The sequence below is a fragment of the Tamandua tetradactyla genome, chromosome 25 (assembly GCF_023851605.1).
Source record: "Tamandua tetradactyla isolate mTamTet1 chromosome 25, mTamTet1.pri, whole genome shotgun sequence".
Lineage (NCBI taxonomy): Eukaryota > Metazoa > Chordata > Mammalia > Pilosa > Myrmecophagidae > Tamandua > Tamandua tetradactyla.
In genome coordinates, this window is record NC_135351.1 from 43465550 (window position 1) to 43492328 (window position 26779).

The 26779-nt window shown below is 44.4% G+C and overlaps 1 protein-coding gene and 1 pseudogene across 4 annotated transcripts in view; both read left to right on the forward strand.

Annotated features, from left to right (window-relative positions):
• Nucleotides 1-542: 542 nt before the first annotated feature.
• Nucleotides 543-26779, forward strand: part of STX11 (syntaxin 11) — a 52911-nt gene continuing 26674 nt past the window's right edge. Inside the window, exons 1-2 of one of the 4 annotated variants that reach the window (XM_077143377.1) lie at nucleotides 543-795; nucleotides 879-1056. In XM_077143377.1, coding sequence (XP_076999492.1) covers nucleotides 984-1056 — 73 coding nt within the window. In that variant the 5' untranslated portion in view covers nucleotides 543-795; nucleotides 879-983. Of the gene's footprint in view, nucleotides 796-878; nucleotides 1057-19274; nucleotides 19314-19461; nucleotides 19563-26779 lie in introns of those variants that run through there. The other 3 variants (XM_077143381.1, XM_077143380.1, XM_077143379.1) reach the window with 3 other exon arrangements.
• On the forward strand, nucleotides 2778-6817 carry LOC143669140 (SREBP regulating gene protein pseudogene; annotated as a pseudogene).

The following is a 26779-nucleotide window of genomic DNA, read 5'->3' on the forward strand; positions in this document are numbered from 1 at the left end:
TACTTTTTGAATAGCCATTTGTGGTTTTATTTATTCAAAGTGACATGGACTCAATGCTGTTTATTTTAATAGTATTCAACAGTATTATTTAATAATTATTACATCTTAAAAATAAAATCGAGTACTAATTTTATATTTTCAGTGCGGAGGTTGATTGGGATTTTATGGTTTTTCAAAGGCTCTGCAGGCATAAGGAACTTATACCGTATTTGAATTTAAGTGACACTGTGTTTATATCACATTCAAGTGACACTAGAGTGAAAATACTCCGTGAACAGTAGGGTGCCGTGGGCTTTTTCCCTTGGAGAGGGGTGCACTCCTACATTCACGGGAGAGTGGCTGCAACAGGTCCACGGCAGGCCCAGGGTGAGTAGAAGGCGGCACCCACTTCCTATCGTGATGGATCATGAGCTCCTATTTGCATGGGGCGCTGGTTTTGTAAACACTTCTTTGTAACTGGGGATACAGAGTTGTGGCAAAATTTCCTGTTTCATAATTCTCCTTCACCCTCTATCAACTTGTAGAATACGGGGTGCACGGAAGTCAGCTGGAGCTCCCGCTTCCGGCACCCCGAGCTCTGACGCAGGGCCTGCGGGGCCCCTGCCAAGGCTCCTCCACACAGGCGGGTGCACGGGCCAGGGACGTGCCTCGGACCCTGGGGACGGCCGGCGGGGCCTCCAGGCTTCCCGCGGCGAGACCAGTGTCACGGAGCAGGGTCCCCGAGGAAGCGCTTTGTCCTTTGTCTCCGTGAGCTCCCTGTGCACGGTTCCATTTGTTTCCACTGGCTCAACTTCAGTAGGTGCATCTTAAAAACAATTTAGCGTTTCAGATCCATTTGCTATTTTCTAGCCAATGTCATGCTTTCTAATCTTCTTTAGGGTCACAGAAGGATGCAGCCTGAAGGCATGGAGATGACCAGCCACCTGTGAAGGCACAATCAGTCCATCACACGCGTGATTTGGAGGGAAAATCAGGACAACGCTATGGAGCCGCAGCCGGAGGGGGCAGTGGAGGATGAGGATGAAGAGGAGGCGAGACCCATGGTGCAACCCCAAAGTAAGGCGCTTGCTGATCATGTCTTTTCTAAATGGGGGGTACAAATTCATCTCAATGGGTAAAACATGGATGGAAAAAAGCTTGGCCTGTGAAAATTACACTTGTTGAAAACTAATTTAATTATTCAAAGTCAAAACCAATGTCTAAAGGCTTCTGACAAAATGATTATTTGTGAAGGGCACACATGACTTGTTTGTCCCAGTCTGCTTATGCTTTCTGGTTGAGTTTCGTCAGTTCCTCTGGAAGAGGCAATGGTACAAAAGGGGTTTACCAGAAATGAGCATTGAGTAATGGTCTCATCTGAAAATACTTTTGCAACTTGTTATGCATAATCACAGTTGCAGAAAACCTGGTTTCCATGAAGTGCTACTCGGTGGATGAATTATTCTCTCTCTAGCACAGAGGGTGTTTTTGGAAGTTTATATTAGAGAAGCTGTAGGTTTGCAGAAAAATCATGCAGAAAATGCAGTTACCCAAGTAACTCCCTGCCCGCCCCCCCCCAGTCTTCCCTACTATTTTTTTTTTTTTTTTTTTTTTAAAGGAAAGACAGAGAGAAGGAAGGAAGGAAGGGAAACATTTTCTTGTTTTATTGTATTCTGTTTCTCCGTTTTTGTTACATGGGCTGGGGCCGGGAATCGAACCGAGGTCCTCCGGCATAGCAGGCAAGCACTTTGCCCGCTGAGCCACCGCGGCCCGCCCCTCTTCCCTACTATTAACACTTTGTACTAGTGTGGCACCCTTGGCAGTTAAATAACTTAACTACATGCCATGCTTTACACAAGGGTTCATGATTTCTGTTCTTTTTAAAGAATGTATTAAAATAACATGTATACAAGTTAAAATTACCTTTTTTCACCATATCTAAATATATACTTTGGTGTTGTTAATTACATTCAAAATGGCATCACCACCAACCACATCAAAACTTTCCCATCAACCCAACAGAAACTGTACCAATCGCTTAAACTCCCCATTCTCTACCCCTGCCCCAGCTCCGGTAACCTAGATTCTAGTTTCTGACCATATGAATTTGCCAACTTAATTTTTTCCTATCAATGAGTTCGTGTAGTATTAACCCGTTTGTGTTTGGCCTATTTCACACATGATTCCATGTTGTTGCATGTATCAGAACTTCATTTCCTCTATGGCTGAATAATAGTCCATTGTGTATATATATACCTTTTTTTTTTCATTGATTCATTGGTTGATGCACACTTAGTTTGCTTCCATCTTTTGGCAATTGTGAATTATGCTGCAATAAGCATCAGAGTGCAAATACATGCCTGAGTCCCTGCTTTCAGTTTTTTGGGGTATACCCCAAGGACTGGCCTTGCTGGGTCATAGAGTTATTTTACATTCAACTTTCTGAAGAACTGATCAAGTGTTTTCCACAGAAGCTAAACTGTTTTACAGGTGCTTGCTGAATCATGTCTTTTTCTACATCCTCTAGAACACTTTGTTATATTCCATTTATTTTAATAGCAGCCATTCTATATGGGGTAAAGTGTTATCTCATTTTGGTTTTAATTTGCATTTTCCTAATGGCTAATTGACTTTGAACATCTTTTCATGTGCTTATTGGCCATTTGTATATCTCCTTTGAAGAAATGTCTATTCAAATCTTTTGCCCATTTTTTTATTGGGTTGTCTCTCTTTTGGTTGTTGAAATTCTTTACATATGCTGTATATGAAACCATATCATGGAGATATATCTGATCATCTCAGATATCTTGTTTCCAGATATTTTCTCCATTGTGTAGGTTGTCTTTTTACTTTCATGGTGAAGCCCTTAGATGTACAAAAGTTCGTGCTTTTGATGTAAAGTCTAAGAAACCATTGCACAAGTTCCTGCAGATGCTTCCCACGTTTTCCTTTAGGAGTTTTATAGTCCCAGTTCTTATATTTAGGTCTTTGATCCATATTGAGTTAATTTTTATATATGGTGTGAGGAAGGGGTCCACCCTTATTCACTTGCATTTGGATATCCAATTTTCCCAGCAACATTTGTTGAAGCGACTAATCTTCCTCAGTTGAGTGGACTTGGCACCCTTGTCAAAAATCTATTGGTGAGGCTGGCTGAACCCTGGGTGTGGGGGCAAGGCTGGGCTGTGAGGAGCGTAGGGGTCATGCCACCCGGGGCCCCGGGCCAGCCCCGCACTGCGCCAGGATGGTGAACCTGGAGGACATGGTGTGGCGCCGGCTTCTGCAGAAAGGTGGGTGCTGGCTGGACTTCAGGCTTTCGCTTGTCTGCGTCCCCACCAGCACCTTCAAGCAGGAGAGGGCAGTGAGCAATCGGAACCTCCTGCAGATTCAGGACCGTGACCAGCGCATTCCCTGGGAAGTTTAACCTGGGCAACAGCGGTTGACCAGGCAATCGGTGCCGTAATTCCATTCAAGGGAAGCACCTCATCACCGATGAACTAGGAAAGGAAGGATTTGCTGGCAAATGGCTGCTGTCATGTCAATGTGCCTAGCACAAAGCAATACTACTGTGATGGCTGCTTTGTCCAGTGGCTGCTGCAGTGCCTATGAGTACTGTGTCTCCTGCTGCCTGCCGTCCAAAAAGCTATTTCTCCTGGAGTGCTTCCTCAACCAGGCAGCTGTTGCATTCCAGAACCACTTCATGTCAGTGGAAGATCACTTTGAATTGTGTTTGGCTAAATGCAGGACCTCGTCCCAGAGCGTGCAACATGAGAATACCTATAGGGATCCCATAGCAAAGTATGGCTATGGCGACAGCCCTCCTGAGTTCTTCCCTGCATGACAGGCGAGAAGACTTTAAAGCGTGGGTGAGAAGAGACCCTGCTGAGGAACTGCCAGCCCGGAGCCAGACTTCAGCATTCAAACCTAGAGCACTGGTCAGATGACAAAGGCACTGGGGGAAACTACTTCTTGTGTTGGCTTCACTCATCGCCTGGACCTTACCAGATGGAACTGTTCTGTAAAGCAACGTGGAAACTCCACCCATTCACATTCACAAAAGGCAAAACTGCAGGCCGAGTTTTGGGTAGTTGTGACATTCTCGTGTGGCTCTACCAGTGTATCTGTGAGAGCGCTGTGATTTGCGTTCTCCGCTTATTGAGGGGCAGTTTTTACTTATGATTCTCATCTGGGGCCTTTTGCCGTAAAGTTATTAATTGGAGACCTTCGGAGTATTGGGAAAGTGATAATGTTTTGTGTAGAAAAATATATTCAAGGATATTATTTTTTGTTGTCATTATCCTTTTGTTTTCCTGTGTTCTTCAGTTTCATGAGTTAAATTATCCTTCTGTCCAGATAAAATATTTTCTCTTAGAAGGTGGATTTTCTCTCTAGGGGGTTATTTTTGTTTTTATTTTAACAGCATCTTCAGGAGTAGGCCTTGAACACCAAGGAATTAACCATATCCTGACACCATAAAATTACCCGAAGAGTCAAAGACACTGTGTCATACTAACTCTATGCAAAATTTCTAGCGGTTGGCACCACATGCATGCAGGATATTTTCTAACGATTTAACCAAAATTTCTGACTTGCTGTCCTGGAGTACTCTGTTCTTATCTCCTTTGAAATCGCTGTGTTCTGCTCATCCACTGTACAAAGGAAACCTCAGGAAAATTGTGGATCACCTTATCCCTGTGTCCTGTTGGAGAATCCCAGTATTAATTTAGTTCTCAAATGGAGATACATTAGCACCTTGCTCTATGCCTGCATTCTTTATTACTCTCAACTTCTGTGGATATAACAGGTGCAAATACTCAGTTTCCCTGTGATTTGCAATTTAGTTTCATAGTTTATGTTTTAAAAAAAGAAAAGAAAACCCAACTATGATAGTGAAATTAATGTGTCAACTTGGCTAGGTTATGGTGTCCAGTTGTTTGGTCAAGAAAGCACTAGTCTAATTGTTACTGTGAGAATATTTCATGGATTTAAATCATCAGTAAGTTGACTGATTGCATCTGTGACTTACTATGTCTACACTCAACTGAGGCACTTGCTTTCAACAATGAGAGAATCTCATCTGATCAGCTGAAGGCCTTAAAAGGAGAAATGTGATTTCAGTGGTCAGAGGGAAGAATTTTCATCTCTGCTCAGCTGGCCAGTTTCTTTTGGGGGAATTAATTAGATACTTCATCTGAGTTCCCAGCTTTGTGGCCTGCCTTATGGAATTCAGACTTGCCCAGTCCCACAGGTGTGTGGGAACTATTGGCTTTCTTAGAGAGTAAGCTGTCAGGCTGTGACTTTTTTTTTAATTTTACAAACACACACTCCCCCTTCCTCTTCTCCCCTTCCCCTGGTAACCTCTAATTTGCTATTTCTAGTCATCTCTTATAAGTGATATTACACAATTTTGTCCTTATGTGTCTTATTTCACTGAATACAATGTTTTCAGTTTCTTCCATGTTGCAGCATGTCTTATCACTTCAGTTTTTCTTATGGCCAAATAATATTCCACTGTGTGTATGCACCACATTTTCTTAATCCATTCATTTGTTAATAGACATTTTTGGCTATTTTGATAGCTTTTGACTATTGTGAATAATGCTGCTATAAACCTTGGGGTATGTTTTCATTCTTTTTGGGCATATACTTAGAAGTGAGGCTGTTAGGTTGAATGGTAATTGTATCTTTGACTTTTTGGAGGACTACCATTTTCCTTTTTATAGTGGCTGCACCATTTTATGTTCATACCAATAATGCACTAGAGTTCCAGTTTCTCCGCATCCTCACCACACTTATTTTCCATTTTAAAAGTAGTCATCCTTGTGAGTGTGACACGGTATATGACTGTGGTTTTAATTTGTATTTCCCTATTGGCTGATGATGATGAGCATCTTTTCATGTGTTTTTTTGGCCACTTGTTTATCTTTCCTGGAAAAATATCTTTCCTGGAAAAATATCTATAGTCCTTTGCCTATTAAAAAAAAATCCATTGGTCATAGATGGGAGGGTTTATTTCTGAACTCTCAATTCTATTCCATTGATTGATATGTCTACCCTTGTACCAGAACCATGCTGTTTTGATTACTGTAGCTTTGTAATACATTTTAAAATCAGGAAGGGTGAGTCCATCAACTTCATACTTCTTTTTCAAGATGGTTTTCGCTATCCAGGGCCCCTTATCCTTCCATATAAAATTGATGGTTGGCTTTTTTAACTTTACAAAGAAGGTGGTTAGACTTTTGATTGAGATTTTATTGAATATGTAAATGACTTTGGGTAAAATTCACATCTTAGCAATATTCAGCCTTCTAATTAATGAATACAGAATGTCCTTCTATTTGTTAGATTTTGTCAAATGCCTTTTCTGTGTCAAGAGGATCATATGCTTTTCCCACTTCATTCTATTAACATGGTATATTATATAAACTGGTTTTCTTGTGTTGAACCACCCTTCATACCTGAGATAAATCCCACTTGATAATGCTGTATAATTTTTTAATGTGTTATTGGATTTGGTTTGCTAATATTTTGTTGATGATTTTTGCATCTAAATTCATAAGGGATATTGGTCTGTAATTTTTTTAACGCAGTATCTTTATCTAATTTTGTTAGTAGGTTGATGTTGAGCTCATGGAATGTTAGGAAGTGTTCCTTACTCTTCAATTTTTTTGTAAGACTTTGAGTAGGATTGGTTATTAATTCTTCTTGGAATGATTGGTAAAATTCAACAGTGAAGCCATCTGATCTGGGCTTTTCTTTTTAGGAGTTTTTTGATTACTCATTCCAACTCATTACTTGTCATTTGTCTGTTGAGATCTTCTATTTCTTTTTGAGTCAGTATAGGTAATTCATGTGTTTCTAAGACTTTGTCTATTTCATCTAGGCTGTCTAATTTGTAGATTACAGTTGTTCATCATATTTTCTTCTAGTCCTTTTTACTTCTATTGGTAGGAATGTTCCCTTTCATTTCTGATTTTAGTTATATGTGTTTTCTCTCTCTCTCTCTTGTCAGTTTAGCTAAAGCTTTGCCAATTTAATTGACTTTTATAAAGAACCAACTTTTAGTTTCATTTACTCTCTCTTCTTTTTTAATGCACTATCTCATTTGTTTCAGCTCTAGTTTTGGTTAATTTCTTTGTTCTTTTTGCATCACTGTTTTAATGTGCTGTTCTTTTTTCCAGATCCTACAGTTGTGAGGTTATGTTTCAGATTTGTGACCTTTCTTTCCTTTTTTGGGATATGTGTTTTCATTTGCCTCGGGATATCTCATAGTTTCCCTTGTGATTTCTTCTTTGACCCATTGGTTGTTTAAAAGTGTGTTGTATAATTTCCACATAATTATGCATTATCTATTTTTACCCTGTTATGATTTCTAGTTTTATTCCATTGTCGTCAGGAAAGATATGTTGTATGAATTCAATATTTTAAAATTTATTGATACTCCTGTTGTGACCTAACATGTGGTCTACCCTGGAGAATGACCCGTGTGCACGGGAGAAGACTATGAATTCTACTGCCGTTGAGCGAAGTGTTCCTTATAGCTCTGTTAGGTCTAGCAGGCTTAGAGTATTGGTCAAATCTTTCATTTCGTTTTTGATCATCTGTCCAGATGTTCTACCCATTATTGAAGTAGTAAAGACTACTGAAGGATTGAAGGATTAAAGACTTCTACTATTAATATAGAACTGTCTATTTCTCCCTTCAAACTTGTCAATATTTTCATAAAACATGTGGGGGATTTGCTGTTAGGTGTGTGTGTTGGTTAGGCTTATGTGTCAACTTTGCCATGTAATGGTGCCCAGTAAGTTGATTACATCTATGACTGATTACAGCTACAATCAACTAAGAAATGTGTCCATGAGAGACTTATAATCCAATCAGGTGAAGAGTCTCTTTCTGTACTTCAGTCAGCCAGCCACTCCTGGGGAATTAATCAAAGACCTTCATCAGAGTTGCCAGCTCATGGCCTGCCCTATGGAATTTGGATCATGCATCCCCATGGTTGCATGAGATACTTTTATAAAATCGCATATTTACAGATATCTTCTGTTAGTTCTGTTCCCTAGAGAATCCTTACTAATACAGCTTTGGTACTGGGAGTATTTCTTGAGAAACAGAATCTTGAAAGCAGGTTTTGCAATTGGTTTTCTACTCTGGTTAGACTCAAAGGTGCTAATGACTCTATTTCCAATAATCAACATGGCACTGACAATTCATGGTGTGAGTTAGCAATAGAGATACATAAAATATTGCCATTTGATTCTGCTAATCATATGCTTATATAAGCCCATGCCCTGGGTGACAGTGTTTTTGACACCTTGTAACAGTTTTCTGGAGATAAAAGGTATAATGATATTGGCTGATTGCGCATACATATGCTGGATAAGCTATAAAAGAAAGGGATGAGCTGAAGGCTTCAAGTTTGCAACTTAAGCACTGTATAAGAGACATAAAAGTTTCTATATGTGCTGTGAAATAAAATATCATTTCCTGTGGTCACAGACTTGAGATCTCTGAAAACAGACCCAGAGTCTCATTGTGTGTGCAGCAGATTTACAATGTAAACTAAATGTCAACCTTGCAGGGTATCTGCTGTTAAAACGGAGGCATGGATTGGAATGGAATGGGATCCTGAAAATTAGGGTGAGGACTTACGCGTGAATAATAATGGCAGTGAGGACATGGTAACCCTGGATTCTGTGAGTCTTTGCTAGATAAACCTTTAATGGTCTGTCCTGAGGAAGCAGCCTCCCCACCTCAAGCCTGCTCTGAGGAGTACGCCATCCAACCTCCACCTGAAGACATTAACCCTTCAATGCCTGCTACCCTTGTAACCATCTCCCCTGAGCAAACAGCTCTCTGTCTGGAGAGATTAATCCTGTTTTACCAGATGAAACTGCAATAGAATGCTCTAAAGTAAGCTTGAAAGATACCTCTACACCTTTAATTCTTTTCATGACCTGCCCCACTAGCCCTCCTTTCTTCCAGACCTATAACAAGACTAAAGTTCCAACAGGCCTCAAAAGGTGAGGTACGAAGTGTGACCCATGAGGAGGTATGCTACACTCCAAAAGAATTGCATCAGTTTTCCGATCTATATTGATAGAAATCAGGGGAAAATGTGAATATTAAACATGTGGGATAATGGTGGAAGGAATATAAAGTTGGATCATGCTGAATTTATTGACATGGGCCGACTAAGCAGAGATTCTGGATTTAATGTTTTCATTCAAAGGGTTAGAAAGGGCATTAATGGTTTGTTTGGGTGATTGGATAAAACATGGATCAAAAGGTGGCCAACATTACCTGAGGTCAGAATGCCAGAACTGCCCTGGAATAATGTAGAGGAAGGGATCCAACAGCATAGAGAGACTGGACTTTTAGAGCGGATTTATCAAGGAAGACCAGCTCACACATCCCAGAAATGTTCAGAGAACACAGCTTTCATCAGGACTGTGAGGTATAAATTTGTGAGATTAGCTCCATTACCCCGAAGAGCTCTGTAGTTGTCCTTCTCTGAAAGTCAGATATTACTGTGGGAACTGCTGTCATTGAGCTGGAATCCTTAAACACAATAGGGATGACTGGATCCAAAATTGGCAGAAGCCATGTGGCAGTGCATAACTAGCAAAGACACGGTGGGTGTGGGTACCATAATGGGCAGCAGACTCAAAGCAGTACTCAAAAATAATCTGATTATCAGAGACTATGGCATTGGCTAGTAGATCACGGGGTACCTAGAAGTACAATGGATGGGCCATCTACTAAATTCTGGTTTAAGCTATATAAGCAGAAGAGTTCTAGGTTAAGTGAACAAAAGTCTAACTTGGATTACAAAATCAGAGTCACATCCCCTTAATCAATTCCCAGACTTGAGACAGTTTATAGACCCAGAGGCCCTTGAATGAGGGGAAGGCCAGGCCCTCTTAGGGAAGGACTCTGGACTCTGCTACACTGCCCAAAATACACACTGTTAATCTTCCTCCAAGCATTCCCCAAGAAGACCTAGGGCCTTTTACCAGGGTGACTGTGCATTGGGGAAAAGGAAATGATCAGATATTTTGGGGATTATTAGATACTGGTTTAGATGTGACATTAATTCCAGGAGACTCAAAATATCACTCTGGTCCACCAGTCAGAGCAGGGGCTTATGGTGGTCTGGTGATCGATGGAGTTTTAGCTCAGGTCCATCTCACAGTGGGTCTAGTGGGTTTCTGGACCCATTCTGTGGTTATTCCCCCAGTTCTGGAATGTATAATTGAAATCAATATACTCAGCAATTTAAGAGCTTGAAGGATGCAGGTTGGTGATTCCTACCACATCCCCATTCAACTCTCCTATTTGGCCTGCACAGAAAACAGATGGGTTTTGGGGGATGACAGTGGACTATTGTAAACTTAACCAGATGGTCATTCCAATTGCAGCTGCTGATTTGCTTGATCAAATCAATACATCCCCTGGTATCTTAATGCAGTTTTGATCTGGAAAATGCTTTTTCTCTCAATAGCTGTTAGTAAGGAACACCAGGAACAGTTTGCTTTCAGCTGGCAAGGCCATCAATATACTTTCACTGTCCTACCTCAGGGGTTATCAACTCTCCAGCCCTATATCATAATCTAGTCCACAGGGAACTTGATCATCTCTCCCTCCCACAAGACATCACACTGGTCCATTATATTGATGATATCATGTTGATTGGACCAAATGAGCAAGAAATAGCAGCTACTCCAGACTTATTGGTAAGGTAGTTGCATGTCAGAGGATGGGAGATAAATCCATCAAAAATACAAGGCCTTCCATCTCAATGAAATTTCTAGGTGTTCAGTGGTGTTGAGATATCTCTAAAATGAAGTATAAGCTGTTGCTTTTGGCCCCTCCTATGACCAAAAACGAGGCACAAGGCCTAGACATCCTTTTTTGGATTTGGAGACAACATATTCATTTGAGTATGCTACTCTGGCTCATTTACTGAATGACCAGAAAAGCTTCTAGTTTTGAGTGGGTACTGGAACAAGAGGAGACTTTGTGATGGGTCCAGGTTTCTATACAAGTTGCTTTGCCACTTGGGCCATATGATCCAGCAGATCCAATGGTGCTGGAGTATGAGTGGCAAATAGAGGTGCTGTCTGCAGCCTTTGGCAGGCCCTTATAGGAGAACCACAATTCAGGCCCTTAGGATTTTGGAGTAAAGTCTTACCATCTGTGGCAGATGACTATTCTCCTTTTGAGAAACAGCTTTTGGCCTGCAACTGGGCCTTAGTAGAGACTGAGCACTTAACCATGGGCCACCAAGTTACAATGAGACCTGAGTTGCCTATCACGAGCTGGGTTTTGTCTGACCTGCTATAAAGCTGGGCATGCAGAGCAGAACTCCATCATAAAATGGAAGTGCTATATATAAGAGCTCAAGAGGGTCCTGAAGTGGCCCAAATGCCCATGGCTCCCACTCCTGCCACATTACCTTCTCTTTCCCAGACCAGAGCTATGGCCTCTTAGAGAGTTCCTTACAATCAGTTGACTGAGGAAGAAAAACTCGGGCCTGGTTTACAGATGGTTCTGCATGATATGCAGGTACCACCCAATATAGACAGCTGTAGCACTACAGCCCCTTTCTGGGATGTCCCTGAACGACAGTGGTGAGGGGAAATCCCCCCAGTGGGTGGAATTTTGAGCAGTGCATCTGGTTGTTCATTTTGCTTGGGAGAAGAACTGGCCAGAGGTGCATTTGTATACTGACTCGTGGGTTGTTCCTCATGGTTTGGTTGGATGATCGGTGACTTGGAAAACGCATGATTGGATAATTGGTGAAAAAGAGTTCTAGGGAAGAGGTATGTGGATAGACTTTTCTGAGTAGGCAAATAAATATGAAGATATTTGTGCCCCATGTGAATGTTGATCAGAGGGTGACTTCAGCAGAGGAAGGATAAGATGACCTGTTCTGTGGATGCCAGTCACCCTGTTTACCCAGCCACTCCTGTCATTGCTCAATGGATTCATGAACATAAGTGGTCATGGTGGTAAGGATGGAGGTTATGCATGGGCTCAGCAACATGGCCTTCCACTCACCAGGACTCACTTAGCTACAGCCACTGCTGAGTGCCCAATCTGCCAGCAGCAGAGACCCACACTCAGTCCCCAGTATGGCACCATTCCCTGAGGTGATCAGCCTACTTTCTGGTTGCAGATTGATTATATTGGACCACTGCCATTATGGAAAGGGCAGCGATTTGTTCTAAATGGAATAGACACATACTCCAGATATGGGTTTGTGTTCCCTTTTTTCATGCAATGCTTCTGCCAATACCATGATGGGACCAACTTAACTTCAATAGCATACAGATACACTATACCCCTTTGTCCCATACCTTTTTTTTTGTACTTGTTTCAAATTATATCTCCGATCATTGTATGTACAAAACTATAGATTTATCATTCCTTTTTATGCATTTGCATTTAGACCTGTAAGAAGAAAGAAGTGGAGTTGCATACCAAAAAATATAATACAATAGCCCTGCCATTTATAATTACTCACCTGATTCCCTTCACTGGAGATCTTTATTTCTATATGCTGGTTTGATCTATTGTCTAGTGTCCTTTCCTTTCAGTCTGAAGAACTCCCTTTAGCATTGCTTGTAGAGCAGATCCAATGACAGTGTACTCTCTCAGCTTTTGTAGATCTGGGAATGTCTTAATCTGTCCCTCATTTTTGAAAGAAAGCCTCAGAGGATATAAAATTTTTGGCTGAAACTTGTTTTCTGTCTGCACTTTAAGTATTTCAACTCACTGCCTCCTTGCCTCAATGGACTCTGATGAGAAGTCAGAAATTCATCTAATTGGGACTCCTTGTAGCTAATATTTTGCTATTCTCTTGCAGCTTTCAGAATGTTCTCCTCGTTCTTTGCATTCAGCAGTTTGACTACCTTGTGTCTGTTTGCCGTTAGATGGGCTTCTAGGATGTCCTACTTATGTCTTTTTCCAAGTTTTGGAAGTTTTCTGTCATTATTTCTTTGAATATTCCTTCTACCCCTTTCTCTCCTTCTCCCTATGGGATGCACTTGTTTACATTGGTATGCTTGATGGTGTCCCACAGGCTTCTTAGGATATTTTTGTTTTTCTAATTCTTTTAACTTTCTGCTCCTCAGCCTGATTTGCTTCAATTGCCTTGTCTTTGAGTTCATTGATACTTTCTTCTACCAGCTCCAATCTGCTGTTGAAATCCTCCTTGGAACTTTTCATTTATTTATTGTGTCTTTAACTCCAGTAGTTTTTTTGGTTCCTTTTTAAATTTCTGCCTCTATTGAGATATTAATTTTTATTGTTTTCTTGATATCCTTTAGTTCTTTCTCTGCATTTTCTTTCCTATCCTTAAGCATATTGAAGATAATTTTTTAAAAGCCTTTTTCTGGTGTGTCCATGGTCTGGTTTTCTTTGTTGATATTTGTTGAATTTTTATCCTCTTTGACACTGGAATTTAGGCCCTGAGCTGTCTGTTTTTTGAGTTTGTATCTGTCTAGTGATAAGACAGATTTTCTTGATTGCCAGAAGTTAACAAAACCAAACAAACCACTGCAAAACAGACCTTTCACAGCGCAAATTGACTTTGTCCTGCCGGGTGCTCTCCATGAGAGTGCAGCCTTCCTGTCAAGAAGGTCCACCTAAGGCAAATGCAAAGTATACAGTCCTTCTAGTCTTTTCTGGGTCTGTGTCTTCTCCTGGTCTTGTGTTTGCTAGTGGCCTTAGGAGTTCTTCTGTTTATGAGATTTTGAATGTCCCCCTGTTCCCTATGCAGCAGACCTTCTTCCTCTCCTGGGTGCCCCACCACAGGACTTACAGCACGTGAGCCTCTGTCCCAGGACGCCTTACTCAGCTGGCTTCTGCGCTGCTTTACTATTCCAATGCTTTTGACTTGAGGCAAATTCTGGGAGGGTGTGGCAAGCAGAAGAGGTAATTCCCAGGTCAGTCTTTCCCAGCTGGAAGGAGACCAGGGACCCTCCGAGGGAGCGCCAGGCCACTCCCCACGCCCTGGCGAGGGGTTGAGGGAGAGGCCAGCAAGGGCACCAGGAGCTTCTCCTATGGCTGTTTTTCCCCCTATGGCTGTTTGAAGTTGTGTTTTCTTGACTCAGCAGGTGTCAGGTAAACGCAGCCCTTTAACTGCTTTCTCCAGGTTTGAGGAAGGGTACTGTTTTTAAGTCTTTTCTGCTGCTTTGCGCCATAGGTTGGAACAACAGCCACCCTCTCAGCCAGCCCCCAGGCATCTGAAGTAGCTGATCAAAAGCAGTGATCCGCTATGCATCCCCAGATCTTGGAGAACTAGTTCTTTATAACCCACCCTTGCACCAGGAGCTGGGGTGAGGGCCTCACTTTGCTGGGGGATGAGGGATGGTAGCCACCGCAGAGAGTGAAATTCACTGGTTTTACCATCCATGACCTGTCAGCCTCTTCTTTCTGGCTCACCCCTCACAGTGTCCTAGTCGGCTGCAGAGTTTCAAAATATTTGAGTCACACAGTTCCTGCCTGTTTAATAGTTCTGGTAGAAGGACTTATTCCCAACTCCTCCATCTTCCCACCATCCCTCTCTACCTAGATTTGACACTGATCTTTGAATTCAGGTAATAAGGCAAAACAAATCATCTGCTTTGAAAAGCATTTTGGTTTTTCTCTGGTCTCTGATGTTGTCCTTGTTTACTTTATTTGTGGTTAAGAATTTGGACTTTTGCATTGGACACTAGGACTTGAATCTATACTGTTCTACTTTATAGATTCTCATTTATAAGCTTCTATACATTACATTTTATAGAGAGAAGAGGCATTCCAAAAGATTTGACTCAGAATATTTTTCTAGTTTGAGTGTACTGGAGAAAAATTTGTCTCATATTGTCTTCAGACAGCTCACCAGTGGGTCAAAATAAAGCTATAATATCATCAAGGAACATTTTTTATAGGGACTGTAGGTATAACATACTTTGGAGCTGAGTTTTGGAGATTTTGATCTGGCAAAGTAACTTAAAGATGCTGTAGCAGTTGGGGTTCCAGTGGGGAAAAGATGTCCATTCACATTAGGATGGTTCAAGAAGGGGTTATTTATAAGGGCCTAGTTATACAGGTATGAGCAGGGCAATAGGGAACTGTGGTGGAGCCCTGGGTTGTCACTTCCCCAAGCCTTGAGATCACGAGAAGTAAGGGGTATCTGGGGCCTGGAAGCAGAGTCAAGGGAGTGGACCACTCTAGAGGAAATAACCTTCTCTTGAGGGAGCCAGACCCCCTTTCTTTATCCCCTGAGCTCTTTGCCTTCCTCTGCTGTCCTGCCAGAGTTCTCCAACTCCCAGGCCCATGGGAAGCCACAGGAGCCTGTTAGAATAACCTGTTCTGATCAGCCTCCCAGGGCACAGCAGGGTGGGGGGACATGAAAGGTAGTTCCAGGGAGCAAATGGAAGACACCTGGCATACATGCCGGAACTATAAAAATCTAGAATTTATTTTCCCCTTGTTATTATCCCTATTGGTGGCGAATGTTTATAAATAGCATATGTGTATATATATATAGCTTTATACACAGATAGTTGACAAGATTCTGGTTGGAAATATGTTACAAATGGCTTTTTGAACAATGGGGGAAAGAACACAGTTTTAAAATTTTGTTCCCGAAAAATAAAAATCTTTGCTCACGATTTCCAAGTGAGCTATTCCTGAGTCTCACTGTGCCATGCACCTCCCTTTGTAAAGCTGTCTCAGGGCCCTGAGCGCCACCAAGGCCAGCTCGGGACCTACTCTGATCATCCACTCCATCATCATTCAACGTTTGAGCAAGGTTTCCTTGCACTAGGAACTGGGGGAGGCTTTAGTACAAATTAGGAGGTGAAATATTAATAATCCCTGCCTTTACTGTTTCATAGATGAAGGTTTTGAATGATGTGGGGAAAAATGTAAGTGGTTCTGTAAATCTGCATTCACGAGGGTAATTACCAAGCGCGGCCAGAACCATGTGACCAACGAATGGCAAATAAAAGATCTACATAACAGGAGAGTTATGAAAATTGGAGACAATGCAGAACAACTGTTTCATGGGTAAAAGCGCTACAGACGTTTTTTAGGCAACATATTTCCTTCCTTCTAAAAGAAGTATCTTTATCTTGAATTCTAGACTGGCCAGTTCTGGAAAAGCTTAACCAACTGTCATTTGGGAGTCCAGGCAGAGGCGGCCACCAGGTCCTTCTTGAAAGTCTGCCTGACATAACTGTCCATGATGCTGGATGTGTTCTATTCTTTCCTGTCCACTAGCCATGGTGGCCGCTGAGCCCTAGAAAGGTGCTAATGAGAGCTAACGGATTACGGAACGAAATTTTAAATTTATAATCCTAGTCACAAAAATCCACTCTCCGAAAACACTTTGTATTTTTCCCACTGAATCTCTTTATGCAACAAATGCAACAATTTCTGGACCTCCTAGAACTTCCCATCCATCTGCTCATTTCTCTCCACACCCTCATTCGTGTCCTTTTCTCTCTTCTTGCTTGGCTGAGAGGCCATGGTCCTTCAGTGTCATGACTCTTATGTATCCGTCCTCAACCCCTTTTTTCTCCCTTACACTCACCTGGTACCTCCAAACTCAAGCTAAAGCTAGACCTCTGCCTGGTGTCATTTACCCCAGGCAGCCAAGACGCTGGTGGGGACAGACAACTTTTCTGACGGGATGCCCTTTATATTCATTATCACTGATTGCAGGTGGGCCCTTAGTGCTACCTCACAACCCGCCCTTATTTTCACATCCCACTTACTCTCCCCCTGCCTAGATGACTACGTCATACTTTCTCCTCTCTCCTTGAACCTCCAACACCTCATCTCCATTCCTCACTCTCAGCTGAGGATGCTGCCTTTATTTCATTGACAAAACAGGAGAGTTTTCACATGTCTCTGCCTCCATCTTCACCAGCATCTGTGCCCATCCATTCTGTCCCACCTCCTGTTTCAGTAGATGGGCTCTACCTGCTCCTGTTTACCCCCAACTTTTCAGTTGTGGATTGGATTCCATCCTCTCTGATCTACTCATGAGCTTTGCTCCAGTGCTTCCTGTTTTCTCTCCTGCGTCACTATCTCCCCCTTCCACCTGTTTCATTACCCTTAGTATACAAACATGTACATCTTCTAATTAAGAAAAAAAAATATCTCCCTTGGCCATATATTCCCTTCCAGTTCCTGTTCCATTCTCTGTCTTGATTTATTCCCTTCTCATTCTCCTTGACCCACTGTAATCAGGCTTTGGTCACCACCTGCCACCAAAACTCTTCTTGTCAAGGGCACCACTAACTTCCATGGGGCCAAGCACAGCACTTAGTTTTCAATCCCAATTTTCTCTTTGTTGAAACACATTTTTTTCATTAGCCTTCTAGAATACCATTCCCTCTCAATTAACCTCCTATCTTACTGATCTTACCCTCTCACTTTCCTTTCTGGAGTCTCCATCCTCCTTACCTCTGAACTTTGGAGAGCCCCAGGTCTCAGACTTCAGACACCTCCATTCTATCTCTAATACTCTCTATGTGCTGAAGACTTCTACGTCACTACCCCAGACCTCATCTCTACTTCTAGGCCCATCTGCCCAACTGCTCACTTGACAACTCTTTATGCATGTCTGATGGGCATTCCAAACTTAAAATGTCCAAAATGGGACTTGATCCTCCCCACCCACAACTTGCTTCTCAAGCAGTCTTCCCCAACTCAGCATAAGGGAATCTTTTCTTCTAGTTGCCTCATCCTTGACTCCTTTCTCTCTCATGCCCTACATGCAATTAAAGCAAGTCCATCAGCCTCTCCTTTCAAACATATCCAGAGCCTGGCTACTTATCCTCAGCTCCACTGCAATCTGGTTGGTCTGCTCCCATCCTTGTCCCCAATCCATCCTCCACACAAGAGTGGGTTAAAGAAAATAAATGTCACACGTGTTGGTCCTCTGCTGAAACTTCTTCAGTCTTCTCATCTCACTCAAAGTGAAATCCAAAGACTTCATTATGACCACAAAGGTCCTAATGCTCTGTCCTTCACCCCTCCCCCACCACCCATCACTCCTTCCCCCACTCATTTGGTTCCACCACACTGGCCTCTTTGCTGATTCTTTGAGAAGTCAACTAGGCTCCTGCCTCAGGGCTATTACATCTGCAGTTCTTTGGACCTGTGGCTCCTCTTGTTTGCATCAGTTTCTCATGCCTTCCTTGTTCTTAAAGAATAGTGGTCAGGTATTTTGTAGGATGACTGACTACTGGAATTTGTCTGAGGTTTTGTCTTCATGATAAGACTGGGGTTATGGGTTTTGGGGAGAAAGACCAAAGAGAGAAAAGGCTGTTTTCCTCATATCAAATGAAAGGCGCTTAATATAAAGATGATTCTGATTGTTGATGTTGACCTCAGTCAGCTCACTGAGGTAGTGTTTGGTTTCTTCACTGTAAAGTGACTCCCCCCCCCATCACGGACACTTTGGAAGAAAGTCACTATTTGTAGGCCACATCAAAGGAGTGGGGACTTTGTTTCCCCTCTTGAAATGCAGGGTATGGATAATTACTTGGAATTCCTCAATATGGGAGATTTGTCTCATCTCCTTCATTTATTTCTACCAGTATAAATCAATCATTTAAACTATCAGTGTCCCACTCATGGATACTTATTTTATACTTTGGGTTATAATCAATAATACCTTATTTTGTTGCTCAAATTGTCCCAGTTCTGGCCGTTGGGAACTTTGAGCTGGCTCCTGTGTGCTTTTGACATACTCCATCACTAAAGGATTTTTTGTTTTGAAATCTCCTTAAGCTCTGCCTTGTTTTTCAAGACACATTATCACCCTTTCGCATAATGTCCACTTTCTCTGTTTGGGTCTCCCCGCCGGCACCACTGCACCTGGAGGGGAGGCCCTGACAGCTTTTGACCACGGCTGTGTCCTCAGCCCTTTCCTCCCGAGTTGAAGTTTGCTGGACGCCCAGGTGCCGAGAAGATGGGCGAAGGGTCGGCCCCGGGTCTCCGGCTCCGGGAGGGCGGGACTCGGCGGCCGCACCTCCTTCCACCCGGTCGCCTCCCAGGGTCTCCGAGGGTCTCCGAGCCGCACGGCGGGCCTCTCGCAGCGGGTCGCTGGGCAGGGCGTGCGCGCCGGGGCGCCAGAGGGTCTGGCCGCGGGGAATCCCGGGGAAAGTCCTGGCGCCTCGGGTGCCGCCCACGGCCCCCTCCCCGGAACGTGGCGTGGGTGGGCGGGAGAAGGCAGGAAAACCCCGCGGGCGAACCGGCGGGCGGGGGCGCGGGCGCGACCGAGCCGGGCGGCGCCGGTCCCCACCGTGGGCGCCTCTGAAGTGGTGAGGGCGGGGCCTGCGCCCCAAACGCGGCCGGGAGGCGGGAGTGGGGCGCGGCCGGGAAGACCCCGCCTGGGCGCCGGAGCCGCCGCGGAGCCGCCCGGGAGCCGCCGGGGAGCGCCTCGGGGCCGGAGCCGGAGCCGGAGCCGTCTCGGGGCGGGCGCGGCGCAGCAGGGCGCCCCCCAGCACGGCGCCCAGGGCAGGTCCGGCGCGGGCAGAGAGAGACGGCCTCGGTCCCCACGTCCAGGTCCGGTCAGTTCTCCCGTGGTTTCTGGGGTTTCCTCCCGAGCACCCCGAGAGGAGGGCACCCCACCAGGCTGAGCGCTCTGAGCTGGGGTGCCGGCAGAGGGGCTGGCGCTCGTCGGGGGCGGGGGCTGGGCCCGAGGTGGGTCCGGTGTGCCAGCCCCTCACCGCCCCCTCGCCCCATAGGGAGCAGGGCTTTAGGTTTCCCGGGTACAGCCAAGGGCCTTCTTTCTCTATTTCAGACAGTGAGGGAGTGAGCATTTCGGGCTTCACAGACAGTAGTTCAGAGATGCCTACTGATCGGCTGCCCTTTTTAAGGGATCCATGTAGAGGAAATTTGGTTTAACTTTTTGTTTTGAATTAGTGGGGGGTGATCCTGGGTCCGATTGCCTCTTCATTTCCTATTAGGGTGCACTTTCTCAGAAACCTCAGAATGACTCAGGAGCCAGGAAATGGGAGAAACTTATACAGCTTTTAAATGGTTCCTTCTGAGTCCACTTAGCAGAATGGAGTGGAGAAGTGATGGGACACCTGTGGGAACCGCTGGCTGAGGATTGTAGTTACTTCCTGTGGGTCTCACGCATTTGTTTAAGCTGTTTCTCAGCAATGGGTATCCAAAAATGGGTCAAGGGTTGCTCTCTTAATTATGAGATTGTGTTAGGAACTTTGGGAAAGTAAGGTTTGCTCTGCCCGTGTTTAAAACGAGACTGCAGATGTGAGATGTATGCCCTGCTAAGGTGGGGTCAGTGAAGGAAGTGACCATTCAAGTTTTCACTTCCGAAAGCACCGGATGGTTCAACAGAGCAACCAGTCTCGCGGGGCTGATGTGCGATAACCACTCACGTCATGTGCTTTGACACAGAGGCCCACAAGAAAATTATCTTCATCATTTGGTAACCCTTTCACCAAGGCTTTCACTATATGGTGAAATATGCCATTTTACGTAGTGGTTGTAAGTCTCTCTGAGTGAAAAGTGTTTTGTCCAGTTTGTCAGTCTTTACTAAATTAGTTCTAAGTCCTGTGGAAGTTTTTAAGAAGGTGGATGCAAGTCGGAGCTGAGAAATTCAAACACTTAAGCTGACAGGTCCCATTGCAGCTGGGTAGTAAACTCTTAGGAAGGAAGGAGGGAAGGAATGGTCTATTAGCTCCACTCACATTTTCTCTGTTGGGGCTGAGTTCAGCCCCTGCACACAGTTACCAGGCACCTTCTCTGTGTCCAGCTTGTTGATAAACTCTGGTGATATAACAGTGAATCAGGCCTTAGAGACAGGAGAGAAAGCTGGCTAACAGCCTGGCAAATCCAGTCTAAGGTGAGGACACTAGGAGACACATGGCCCAAAGTGGTGCTTTGGTCCCAATATGACTAACGTTTCCTTAGAGCTGCGACTTGGAATGGGCTGTGGCATTGCTGGCAGAGTGAGGAAGGCTCTGAGGGTGGGCATCTCCTTGTCTTTGTAGGTAGCTTGTTCTTCATTTAATACATTGATTGACAAATGCATTAATTAGAAAGCATGATTTAAAAAACATTTTGAATTAATCATATTTTATGGTATTTAATAATCATGTAAAAATAAGCCCAGCCTACTACTATATGTAGGCAATTGTAGGTACTTTAAACACATGCCCTTTTTTCATCAAAGGTGACTAATTAATTGCTTATAACTTCAAACATCATATTTGAAACACTTTCTTTTTGAAACACTTTCTGATCATTATTTTTTGAATTCAGATCTATCTTTTTTTTACCACACTATAGCTCTATAAGTATAAATGATGAAATTCACTGTATTACAACTTATTATTGGGATTCAATTTTTCTAGGGCATTTTTGGGATTGATGTGAAAGTATATTAAAGTTGGGAAACGATTCTGTATGCCATCTGACAAGTAAGGGAGACAGTGCTTACTTTGAGGTGACGACTTGAATCTCTGTACTTCATTTCTCCTTCAGGAGCATCAGAGTTCCTTTTTCTATGTGAAAAAAACCGTTGCGCGCATTATTCATCATTTTACTCCTTGGACTTGGCCCAAGACTTACTCATGTAGAGTGCTAGAAGGTATTTATTGATTAAAGAAGGGACCTTAGCACAGGAGGTCCCAGGCAGGTGGAGGGATCTGCGGCCCCGCGGAAGGGATGGCGCCAGCAGAGAAGTCCCTCAGCGTGTGTGGTCAGGGAGCTCAAGCCTGGGTAGTGTGGACGCAGGCAAAGGGCAGAAGAGGTTAGAGGACGAGGCCGGAGAGGCCGCAGGGGCCGGGTCACCAAAGCTCGCGTGCCGTGTCGAAACTGTGAGTGTACCCTGAGGGGTGTGAGCACGCCCACGGCTGCCACATGTGTGTTTAAGGAGATAACTTAGAATCAGTGTGGAGATCGGAAGGATGAGAGGGACCTTGTCCTCAGGGAAACCAGTGGACATGATTGTCACAGTGGAGATGAGGTATGGAAGAATCAGGCAGTGGCAGCCAGGAATGAGAAAGAGGGAAGGTGCTGGCAGGCGTTTACCAGGCAGAACTGGTGTGTGTTTAGAAGTGGGTGGTGGAGGAGAGGGTGGGGTGCGTGGTGACGCCCACATTTCCAGGTAGTGACTGTTAGGGCAGGAATGTAAGTGCACCAGCAGGTTTGGAGTGACGGATGATGGAGAGTTCATAGAGCATTTGGCCCATAGTCAGTGCTCATTAAAAGTGATTGAATGAATGAATACTAGTCATAATAATAGTTACAATTTAGCAAGTGTTGACTATGTGCCTGTTAGGGGATCATTATGTGAATTACAACTTTACTCCTCACTGCCATCGGGAGAGATAGATGCTGTAACGAGCTACTTTTAACAGGTGGACAAAGTGTGGCATCAGTAATTATCGGAGCAGGTGGAGAAAGTGTGACGTCAGTAGTTGTCCGAGGCAGGTGGAGAAAGTGTGAGGTCAGCAATTGTCCGCGCCTGGAACTCGCGCCCGGCCTCTGCCTGGCGCCTGCATTCACAGTGACTGTGAGCCAACGTGAGATCGGAGTCTCTCTCCTGATCGCGGCATTTCTCCCTCATCCAAGACTAACCTCAGTACACAGGCTTGGCCCCCAGGTGACCCTCATGTCCTGCATGGCACCCACCATCCTCGCCCCAGGAAATCCCTGCTTGATCAAGGAGTGAGCCTAGAGCACTCAGACTTTCTCCTGGGAATTTAAAATTTACATGGAGACTTGAGGGTCTCTGAGCTGCGCTGGCCCCACCCTCATAAGTCCCAGCTGGTCAGCTCTTCCTGTGGGTGGTCCAGGGCCTTCTCGGTGGTGCTCAGAGTCTTGCTGAGCAGTTTTCGGGCGGGGGAGGGGAGGGGGGAGCAGGACGGCTGCCCCAGTGGGGCTGAACCCACCAGAGGATCAGACAGTGGAAGAGGCGCTCACCAGTGCTGGCAGCTGTTCGAAGAGCCAGACCTACACTCTGGGGCGTGAGCTGCCCACGAGGCCAGTCCCCTTCCGGTTTCACCCTGAGGCAGGTGCTTTCCTTCCCCACTTGCCTCTAACTTCCAGAGTCTTAGTGAGTGAACCCGACCCCTTGGAGCCTTGAGCTCTTCACTTTAGCTCGGCACGCTTGCTCAGGTTTCCTGGGTCCTAACCTTATTTGCATTGGGCAGGTAGTTCTGGTCCTGAGAAAGGTATGTTTCTCTTCCCAAAGTGTCAGGCTCCACCTCCTTGCTCTCTCTGCTTGGTGACTCAGCCCGTCCTGATGATGGTTCACCTGCCAGTGGGGTCGGGTGACGTTTGCCTCAGGACCATTTGAGGATTATAAACAGGAGCCTCATGCTGTGCCTAAAGTGAATCCACAGACTCACAGTGTGAGGGTGAAAATGCTCCCCACTCACGTTTCCATGTTTCATTCAGGGTGTCCTCAGCTCGAGGGACTCAACACCTTTAAGTCCACACCACTTGAGGGTGGTTGGAATCTGGCAGGGCGACCCCAGGCCCTCGCCCTTCCTGGGTCCCTGGTGCCCCTTGGAGTTCAGAGCAGCACAGGGAAGGGGGGGCTCCCTGCGCAGGGGCATGCCTCACGTCCTCAGTGGGCCTGGGGGTCCCTGCGGGGGAAGGGGCAGTGAGACTGGCCCCGGTGCTCCCCCCGTGTATAAGGGCACTGGCCATCACCTGGTGAGACCAGCCTGGGAGCAGGATGTCTGCTGGGGCTGCTGGGCCCTGCTTACCTGCTTTACTCGAGACCCTGAGACTCACCACTTTGGTAATTCTTAGTCTGAAGTGGAGTTTTAGAGTTGCTCATTTTTAATAATCTTTCTAGGGCTGATTTAATGCATTTTTAACTTGGTTCGTTTACTTTTTTTATTTTTATTTTTTGCTGTTCAGTGGATATAGTCTAAAAGTAACTCAGAAAATACTGTCTCTCAGATAAGTTTTCCCCCTTTGGTATTCTGACTCAGTTTTACTTGTTTCCAAGTTGAAAGTCATAAGCAGTGATATTCCATTACTCATTGCATAACTTATTGGGTAATAATGTGAATTTCAACTTTTGCAAATAGTGGAACTTGTGCTACTATAGTGTTTATATGGAAACCAACAGTGAACAAGCATTGCTGTGTCTTCTGTTTCAGTTTCAGGATTACAGCAATGCACATCTCACCTTGGGGTTTTATTTCTCATTTTCTATTATGTACTTTGGGGAGCTGATTAGTGACACAAATCTGTGGACTGGAGACAAAGTAGGATAGAGCATATAAGCCAAATTCTGCAATATTAGTATATTTCCCACATCCTTCCCCTCTCCTTCCTGATTCCTGCACAGTAAACCAACAGAGAATGATGGGAGCTGGAGATGTTATAGAGCTTTTTACTATGTACAAAATCCTCTTAAGTCTTATCAGCTCAGAACAGAAGTAATGAGCAGTAACAGCCCTGTTGTCTGTATTTGCCTTGTGGAGATGCAGAACGAGACAACTGGGGACATTAAGCTGCCACGCAGGTCCAGCCCGTGGGAGGGCACAATGCCACCCATGCTCGAGGGTGAGGCAAGGTCAGGGTCTTGGGCTAAGTTCCCGGGAAACAGAGTTGAGGCTGAGTTTTGCATACAGGGCTGTGGATGCCACAGATGGCAGGAGAGAGGGAGGGAGGCTGGCGCAACAGGTGGATATTGGAAAGGAGGAAGGACCAGAGGCACCTGAGGTGCTGCAGGGAGCAAGCTGCCTAGCCTAAGTTCAGAGGAAATTGCCCATTTGCATGAATACACAGTTTATATCAGTACAGAGACGCTGTGAGGCTGGCTTTGGGCACAAGCCAAGCATTGTCCTTTTAACAAAGGAAGATCTTTTGGTCTATCAGGTTTGAAACTGATCAGTCCTTCAGTAAAGAATCCTTGAGTTGCAATTATTAGAAATTCCTGTGTGTGTTTGTGCACGCACGTATGTGTGTATTCAGTGCGGGAGCACATACATTGACAAAGAACAAGAAAATGTCTCCTTTATTTTGTGAGTAAAATAGGTGGCAAGGAACAGAGAAGGAAGTTTCTGCGTGTCTCACTCAAGGTGCCATGGCTAAAAGTTAATTTGTTAGTATCTTAATATGAACTATAAAGAAAAAGAAAATCAATTTAAAGCTCTGAAAATTCTGAACTATGTCACCGCTCTTTAAAAAATCTGATTACTATGGCCCAAGAAGGCGCTTGAAAGATTTCCATTGGGTTTTATTGTCGAGACCCTGGTGGAGATGCATGTGCTGGTTTGAAAGGATGTATGGACCCTAGAAAAGCCATGTTTTAATCAAAATCCCATTTCATAAAGGTAGACTAATCCCTATTCAATACTGTATGTTTGAAACTGTAATCAGATCATCTCCCTGGATATGTGATTTAATCAAGAGTGGTTGTTAAGCTGGATTTGGTGACGACATGTCTCCACCCGTTTGTGTGGGTTTTGATAAATTACTGGAGTCCTATGACAGAGGAAACATTTTGGAGAATGGAGGAGATTCGGAGAGAGCAGAGAATGCTGCAGCACCATGAAGCAGAGAGTCCATGAGCCAGTGACCTTTGGAGATGAAGAAGGAAAACGCCTCCCAGGGAGCTTCATGAAACCGGAAGCCAGGAGGAGAAGCTAACAGATGATGCCGTGTTCTCCATGTGTCCTTCCAGCTGAGAGAAAAACCCTGACTGTGTTCGCCATGTGCCTTCTCACTTGAGAGAGAAACCCTGAACTTCACTGGCCTCCTTTCCCTGGATGCCTTTGATTGGACATTTCTATAGACTTGTTATAATTAGAACTTTTTCTCAGCCTTAGAATTGTAAACGAGCAACTTATTAAATTCCCCTTTTTAAAAGCCATTCCATTTCTGGTATGTTGCATTCCGGCAGCTAGCAAACTAGAACAACGCATTTCCTCAGTGTCTCTTCTTACTGGGCAGCTTTTTCCCAGTCCACTGACCTCTTGGTTTTTAATCTTTGAATCTCCTGCAGCTCCTCGACTGCAATGGTGCTGTGCTGGGTAAATAAATAAATAGCCCTGAATAGTGTATCTGAAGTAAGAGGGAATCCTAGGTGTGCCAGTTTGAAAGGATGTATGTACCCTGGAAAAGCCATGTTTTAATCCTAATCCCATTTTGCAAAGGCAGCCTTTTCTTCTAATCCCTATTCAGTATTGTATGTTGGAAAATGTAATCAGATCATCTCCCTGGAGATGAGACTCAATCAAGAGTGGCTGTTAAACTGGATTAGGTGGAGACATGTCTCCACCCATTCTAGGTGGGTCTTGATTACTCTACTGGAGTCCTATAAAAAAGGAAAGTTTGGAGAAAACAGGAGATGCGGAGAGAGCAGAACAGAACGACAGCCACGAGAAGCAGAGAGTCCACCAGCCAGCGACCTTTGGAGATTGTGTTAGTTAGTTTCAGTTGTCAACTTGGCCAGGTGAGCATACCTAGTCTTGTTGCTGCAGACATAAGCCAATGGTACGTGAACCTCATCTGTTGCTAATTACATCTGCAGTCGGTTAGGAGGCGTGTCTGCTGCAATGAATGACGTTTGACTTAATTAGCTGGTGCTTAAATGAGAGAACGCAACATAGCACAGCCTAAGCAGCTCAGCATTCCTCATCACAGCACTTGCAGCTCAGCCCAGGCCTTTGGAGATGCAGAAAGAAGTCACCCTGGGGAAAGTTGTTGGAACCCAGGGGCCTGGAGAGAAGACCAGCAGAGACCATCCTGTGCCTTCCACGTAAGAAAGAACCTCAGTGGAAACTTAGCT